The following is a 7,953-nucleotide window of genomic DNA, read 5'->3' as shown; positions in this document are numbered from 1 at the left end:
TCTGTGATCTTAAGTAAATGATTTGGCCTTTCTGAATTTCAGTTTCCTATGTGTGATAAAAGGAAAATAATACTAATTCCTAAGATTGTCGTAAGGATGGACAAGGCTAAATCAACTTGCACAGGGCCTGCTACATATAAAATATTGAATAAATAGCAACTGCCTTTTCCTTCCCACATCCTGCTAAGGCCAGAATGTTTCATTAATGTTGCTCTCCTCCCTAACAATATTTCCCCCAATAAAAAAGCCCACCATACCAATGAACCAACCAACAAAGAACCCTGATCCAAATTCAAAAGGTAGTAACATTATTTTGTCATGTTAATAATATAGTAATGTGTATCCAACTATTATTATTAATAATGGCTATTTTATATTATAATATATAATCATACTTTCTAATATTTGTAACAAGCACTGAAGCCACAATTCTGAGACATGTCTAACCCCTAATTTTATACTTTGTCTCCTTCAGCTGATAGTCTTTCTCATGGCAAATACTAGTGACCTAAAATATTTAGCTAACCCACTATGAGGGGGTAAAAATGGGTAAAAATTCAGCAATACACTGACTCATTCTGAAGCAGTCAACTTAGCATTAAAATCGTGGGAAAGTATGTGGACTTCCCACTAGTTCTCAGTGTGTGACTTAGCACAATAACCAAATCTGTAATAAAAATCAAGGGTTTCCTAGGAAAGAAGAAGTTGCAAAATATTGTAGTTAGTATCATGCCACAGCTGACCCAGGATCATGTGTGTATGTCCGCAATCTTAGAATCAGAGATTGTTGGATGTTGCAAATTGCTAGCAAACCCATTATCCCAAGAATTGGAGCACCTATAAGTGAGGAACTGTTATACATTTCTCAGTCTTAGTTACAGGATGTAATGGATTATAGACATATGTCCTATGTGGACAGCATCTATGTGGCCCAGGCCAAAAGCTGCAGGTGACAAAAAGGTAGGCATAGATCAGAAGAAAAGACTGACTAGATAGTTGGGAGTAAAGAACATAAACTAAGGAGGTCAGTTAAAGGCAAGTTCATGGGTAGGTTTCAAGAATAAGGACAACAAACAAGCTGAGTGTCAAAACATGAGAGAAAGAAGTTGGAGAGCCAAGGTTCAGGGCAAGAGGTTTTAGATAAATGTAAGTTGTAATTATTAGGATTCTGAGTAATCTCTTACCACTTGTTAGCTGGCTGACCTTGAGTTTATTACCTAATTTTTATGGTCCTAATGTCTACCCTGTTGTGTTGTTCTAAACATTAGAAACAACACATATTTAGGGCCTCGCATACAGTAGCAGCTGTATACCTACAAAGGTGTGTTCACCTTTCTTTAAGGAACAATTCTATACTTGCCTGACCATATACATGCTCGAGTTAAACTGAATAAGTAATGAATTATTTAAAGACAAACATAGGACTCTTCCTACCCCAAATCATTAATTTCTTCCAGATGTGATGTTTTAATGGAGGCTAAGCCTACCCACCAACACCATTCCCGTGATACATGTGCTTGATTAACCAATTATAATCACAAGCTCTTACTACAACTTTAACTTGCATTGTATCATTACCACACAAGACCATCAACAATATGTGCCAACACCAATAAAATTATGACCCACAGGAAGATGGGTCATCTCAGAACTTGCCAAATAAGTGTCTGAGAGCATTGCCACAGATTTTTTTCGGCAACAAGCTTTGTCTCGTAAAGATTCTGGAGTGAATAAGAAGACTTGTTTCCAGCCTAAAGCATACATGATAACCCTGCGAAGGAGGTTACATCCACCCCATTTTTATAGATAAAAAAACAATGGCCCACAGAAATGATATACTTGCTCAAAGTCCAGCTGACTTTCTCCAGGTCTTGTTGTCAGCACCACCACCCACCCCTTCCCTCTGATTTTCAATGCCCATTTCACTCCACCATGCTGTAGAGCAAACCCCTTGGCTGCAGTAAGCCACAGTTGACTTGTCTGGCTCAGTGCAGAGCTTGGATATCCCAGAGCCTCCAGTTCCTAGAAATCCCATCCTGTTCTTAGAAATCCCATCCAAGTAAGGGAGAGATGCTGGGTGGTGCTCAGAAGTCATCCCAGCACACTCATTAATTTAGTCTCTCCCATCACTTTGAAATTACATAATTCAAGGATGGTGGACTTAATTTATCTTTAGTGAAAGAAAAACATAATTCTATACTATAAGAGTTTTAGGGTCCTCTACAGTAATAGAATAATTTGCTAAAACAGTTGTTTCAGACTTGCTATGTAAAAAGCACTATCATTGGCTGAGAAAAGAGAGAGAGTGAGAGAAACGTTACTCATTGGTTAGACGTGGAAAGTGGTTAGATATGGAGGATTTGAAATTATTCCCCATGACAAATATCAGTCCATCTCCTCCTTTGTGCTTCGGGACGAGGAAAAGGGGACGGAGAGATTTTTTTTAAAAGGAAAGAAGAGGAAGGTAGGAGGAACGTTTCAGTCTAATATGCAATTGGATTTACTTCCATTTATTAAGATGTTGTGAAATGGTTACTATAAATATATCCATTCTGAAATCTATAACATCCATTCAGAATGAACGAACACCACAGAAGAATCAGTACACTCCTTCCCTCCTCCTCAGACTCTCCTTTCCATCGCTGGCTTCCCTTCTCACAGTTCTCCTCCTCCAGGGCCAGTAAAGCCATCTCATAATCAGGAACAGCTGATTTAAACAAGGACTCACAAAATAAAATATCTCTTCTAATATCTTCCTAGACAGAAATTCCCACATTTAGACCACAATTGTATTTAAAATTTCTTTCTGTTCTACTTATTCCTAACCCACTTATATTTGAGTTTAAAATATAGTATTTTAAAAAGAAAATTGCATTGGTTTTTAAATGTCTAAACATGTAACATTTTGCCAGGCTTATGAGCTACCTCTCAGTAAACACACAAACATCAATTTTGTGGTCAATTCTTTCTCCTCTTTACCAACACAGAATATCATTTCCTAGAGATTAATCATTCTTTTATCATTCAAGTTAAGGATGGTTGGGGGAAATTGATGATGTAGTCTATTTCATCTTTACATTGAATTTTTGTGAGCGTTCCTGATGTCATTCAGATTAAGAAAACACATGCATGAGTTATGCTGTTCAAAGATAAGCATTGTCACCCTATAAAAGGGCAGCCATTAGAGAGTAGACACAAAAAACCAATAGGCAAAGAAGGTGTTTTCTGAGGTAAAAATCGTGAGAATGAAGCATCTTACCATCCTTGTGCTGTTATATCTGCCAGTCTACGCGGCTTATCCCCTGAAGGGAGCAGTGAAGAAGAGGGAGGACTCAAACAGGAATCTTGTCCAGGTACTTGATTAATGATGTCAGCCATTGTCGTCACTGGCCAGCTCAAGTGGGGAAACAAATGTGTCTGCGAAGTTTTACAACATGAACAGAATGATTTGATTGGAGGTTACTGTGTTGCCATAATTCAGCAGCAGCCAATAGTCAAGTGCTGGAAGTGGAAAGTCCCTTCATTGTCACAGAGAAGGAAAGAAAGGCACAGGAAGGGGATAGAATTACTTAAGGTCGTACAATAAAATAGTAGCAGCAATTTGGGGGCTACATGAAAAGGACAAATGTAAAATGCATGAAAATGACCTTGCTTTAGAATTTCTTTAGTTAAAAGAATCAGGGAGGAAGAACATGCTCATTTTGATCTTCAAATAATATCAGGTTATAATGTCCATATGTTACTTGTCATGTTTAAAAAAAAAAAAACATTTATTCCACTTTAATACTAAACCCCAGTCTATATTAACAAAATGGAAAAAAGAATACATATTCACCCAAACTCTCCACACAAGAATGTCAAGGAGGGTTTCTTTTTCTTTAAGAAGACTGGGCCTGAATTTTTAACTTCAAATCCTTTACTTGGCTAACAAACTAAATTGCAATGAATTTAAAATTTAGTATGAAGATAAAATCATTAAATGGGAGTTTTAATAAAAAATCAGATTAAATGTGATAAATACTCTTGTTTCAATAAACTGGGTAGAAAATGAAATAGACTTGGAGATTTGGGTAATGGATGAAAATAATAAAAATGAACTTAAAACTGTATTTATTATCTCATTAGAAATATCTAGAAAACTACTACAACCTCGCAAAAGATGTGAAACTCTTTGCTAGAAGACAGGACAATAGTCCTGTTGTCAGAAAAATCCAAGAAATGCAGAAGTTCCTGGGGTTGAAGGTCACTGGGAAGCTGAACTCCGACACTCTGGAGGTGATGCAGAAGCCCAGGTGCGGAGTTCCTGATGTTGGGCACTTCAGTACCTTTCCTGACATGCCAAGGTGGAGGAAAACTCACCTTACCTACAGGTAACAGGTCCCAAGAGGTTTCAACAGAACACTGAGACTTTATAAATTACTATCTCAGAAGAAAATATCATCTTCCTCAAATGTTCTCTCTCATACAGGATTGTGGATTATACACTGGATTTGCCAAGAGACGCTGTTGATTCTGCCATTGAGAAAGCTGTGAAAATCTGGGAGAAGGTGACTCCACTTACATTCTCCAGGATTTATGAAGGAGAGGCTGACATAATGATCACTTTTGCAGTTAGAGGTAAAAAGAAACAACAAACAAACAAACAAGACACATGAAATGCATCCGTTTGGCTGGTGGTGTTTTATTGGAAAGGATTCCAAAGCGATTCCTCATCATTAAGAACAATTAGCTTTCCAATTAAAAAAAATAAGAACAAAATACAAAACACCAAAAACAAAACAAAACACATTTTCTCTCTTAGATCACGGAGACTTTTATCCTTTTGATGGACCTGGAATGGTTTTGGCTCATGCCTACCCACCCGGGCCGGAGATTTATGGAGATGCCCACTTTGATGATGATGAACAATGGACAAAGGACACATCAGGTTAGTTATACATTTCTCAGAATGATTCTGATGCTTTTAATATTTGGAAAAGTCTTCATAACTAAGAATATTGAAGAAATGGGTTGTTTTGGATTGCCCGATGGGTCACGGACCAGCAGAATGTAGTATTTTTGTCTTAATTATTACTGAAAAACGTTTTCAGATGTCTAAAAAGTTTATTCTCTGTCTTGGTAAGCACAACATAGGGAGCATCATTAAGTATTTCTTTGATGACTGTGATTTCTGTGTAACCCTAGAACCATCATCAAGAACAATTTCTCATTTTATATCAAATGTAGATGTCCAAAGGATAGTATGTTGTATTGAATTTACACTAACATTTATCCTGGATATTGCTGATATCCAATTGGGGAAATTTCCCCTGAATACTTTTCTACTCTTCAAAACAGAAATGAGAATTAAATTCTAGAAACTGAGATTCCAGTTTAGGTTTATAAACAGATGGGTGTTGTTACAAACAGATGAGATGCAGGATTAAAGTTAATTTGCAGACATTGCAAACTCTTTTTTCTGTTTGTTTCAGTTTTCATGGTATAACACTTGCCTCATCTCACCTACTCACTGTATATGTGAACTTGAACAAATGTTTTAACTTTCCGAGTTCCAATTTTCAATCTGTGAAATGAGGATACTGATCTTTACTTTGTAATGTAGGTGTAACGATTAGAAATAATATATGTAACATGTTTGGCACATACTAGGTGCTCAATATATAGTGTTTTTCTCCTTTCTTAAAGGATAGTTCTGAATACGTATCTGTTTGATCACATTACACACTCTGAAAAGACACCGAGATATTAATGCCTAAAATTATATAAAATAATGAAAGTTCATAATGAAAGTTTGGAACACTGATTCCATTCTCCTCATGGTATAGTTTTAATGGAAAGTAAGCTGGCAACCAACACCAGCTCTGTGGATTTGTGTGAGTTAGCTCTGTCTTGATATATATCCACCCTAATTTTAGCTATGAGTACAACACAAAATTTCATTCTGTCATTCTTACATAATGTGACCCATCCAAATGATGTACCAATATTAACAAATCATGATTCAAAAGAAGATGAAGTGTCAGAGCCGTGGCGAAGCAGTGCCTAAGGCCATTACCACAGGTTTGTCAGGGTAATGAGTGTGCCTAGTTACAGATATTTGACCTAACCCCACAGTAAAACATTGATGAATTCTGGAGTTTAAGCAAAGTTGTGTGGATAGCAAAAGAAGATGTCATTCAGCTAAAGGTAAATACCCCAAATTTTTATCTATTATAGAGGTGCATGAACCACAGAATAGAGATAACTTTTCTAGCAAGATAGTGATTATACAAATGAACAATGGCCAGACCACATGTAAACTAGAAGTTTGACCCCCCCAGCCTGCAGTGACTTGCTCAGGAAACCAATCCCCTTATCTACAATGAACAACCCAGGAAGCTAGCCTGCTGTAAGTCAGACTTGCAAGAAGCCACATTGCTATCTCTAGTGACAATCCAGGAAGCTAAATAATAACTCCTGTGACAATCAGTCCAAAGTGTCCAAGACTTAATTGATAGCTGAGAGCTTCTCTGATTTGTGTCCCTGTTTCCAACGGAGGACCAATAAAAAAGAGTCAAATATGCACACCTAACCAATAGCATAGATTGCCCCACTTCCATTTACCCCACCTTCAGCTTCCCCATGTTGACAGCCTCCAATCAGGATATACAATTAAGGTATGACATTTAAGTTCACAAACTCATCCTAGAAAAAGTGCTACATAATTCAATGTTGACTATCACTGCGGTCACCTTCGAACTACTCCCCTTGGGAAGATAATGTACCGATGCCAGCGCCTAGTCCACCCTTCACAGCAATTTTGGAACTCTTTTTCTGGAATGGCCACCAAAGCTGTCCTCATATTACACTTGATGTCCTGAATGTTATCAAAATGTCTTCCTTTCAGTATTTCCTTTATCTTCGGGTAAAGAAAGAAGTCATTGGGGGCCAGACCAGCTGAGTAGGGAGGGTGTTCCAATACAGTGATTTGTTTACTGGCTAAAAACCCCCTCACAATCAGTACAGTGTGAGCTGGTGCCTCGTCGTGACACAAGACCTCCTTTGGGACTGTGGCCACACAGCAGCTTAACCGTTTGTCTCCTTGTACTTGCCCCCAAAGAAAGGAGAGTCTGTGACATGGATGCTTTCAGGGACTTTGCTTAACGTTTTTGTTTGCAACTTATGTCTCCCTGTTTGGCCCCATAAAGATGGCTGGTCAGTCAATGACGAGTAAGATTCCCCATATGGGGGACAACTCAAGCCAGGCACAGTCGAGTGGGGACCAACAGGAGAACCCACGGGGTTCATAGAGGTGGGCACAGCCCCCCACCTTCCCCAGGCTAAGAAAAGCCTCTGCCTCTGTGGCTGCATTCCTTCTCACAACCTGCAAGGGAAGTGATTCAATGATGTGCTCTCCATCTATTCATATGCATATAGGTTTTGTCCCTTGGGGAAGTTGAGAATTATGGTGCAGCTGTCTACAGGCAAGGGTGATTGGCTTGAATCAGTTTCCTATTATGGTGTATAGAATTCACAGATCTTGAGATTGACAAGCTTTATCTCCTTTGCTTCCCCACCGAACTAATAAAAGCTAATGTGTTGGCCTGATTAGGCACCACAGCCCACTCTTTGAGGCTGCTGATCCCTTGGCCTCTGCACTTTAACTCTATTCATGGCTACTGTCTTTTCTTAGCCCTGAGCCACCCTCCTCGCTCCCCACAACCCTCCTCGTACTGGACGCGACAGGGACCATTGTTGCACACACCTTTCTCATGCAAGATTTTCAGTTAAGATTTTCCTGTTTCTCTATCGATGTTTACTTAGTCTGCTATGCTTCTCACAGTCAGCTGACGATTTTGACACCCAATTCGATGAATTTTTGCAATGTTTTTGTCAGTTCTGCTCATTACTGGCTGCCCTGACGACTCTCCAGCAGTGATGCATTTTCTCCCCTCAGAAAAACGTTTAATCCAT

General features: G+C 38.7%; 1 protein-coding gene across 1 annotated transcript; it reads left to right on the top strand.

The window, feature by feature from the left end:
- Window positions 1–4,167: 4,167 nt before the first annotated feature.
- Window positions 4,168–7,143, top strand: LOC117029775 (stromelysin-1-like). The gene is made up of 4 exons (XM_033118952.1): window positions 4,168–4,370; window positions 4,469–4,617; window positions 4,802–4,927; window positions 7,001–7,143. The coding sequence occupies exons 1-4, from the start codon at window positions 4,219–4,221 to the stop codon at window positions 7,141–7,143; spliced, it is 570 nt and encodes a 189-aa protein (XP_032974843.1). The 5' UTR covers window positions 4,168–4,218.
- The last annotated feature ends 810 nt before the right edge of the window (window positions 7,144–7,953 follow it).

The sequence above is a fragment of the Rhinolophus ferrumequinum genome, chromosome 11, assembly GCF_004115265.2.
Source record: "Rhinolophus ferrumequinum isolate MPI-CBG mRhiFer1 chromosome 11, mRhiFer1_v1.p, whole genome shotgun sequence".
NCBI classification, from domain to species: domain Eukaryota; kingdom Metazoa; phylum Chordata; class Mammalia; order Chiroptera; family Rhinolophidae; genus Rhinolophus; species Rhinolophus ferrumequinum.
Note: the sequence above shows the minus strand (reverse complement) of the source record. Positions and strands in the feature narration are given on the sequence as shown.

What these genes read in the sequence shown, in the direction of transcription:
- LOC117029775 (XM_033118952.1), top strand. Translation starts at nt 4,219, where the DNA reads ATGCAGAAGTTCCTGGGGTTGAAGGTCACTGGGAAGCTGAACTCCGAC. An exon ending in AAAACTCACCTTACCTACAG is followed by an intron (nt 4,371 to 4,468) that starts GTAACAGGTCCC and finishes TCTCTCATACAG; the next exon opens with GATTGTGGATTATACACTGG. An exon ending in ATGGACAAAGGACACATCAG is followed by an intron (nt 4,928 to 7,000) that starts GTTAGTTATACA and finishes CCTCACAATCAG; the next exon opens with TACAGTGTGAGCTGGTGCCT.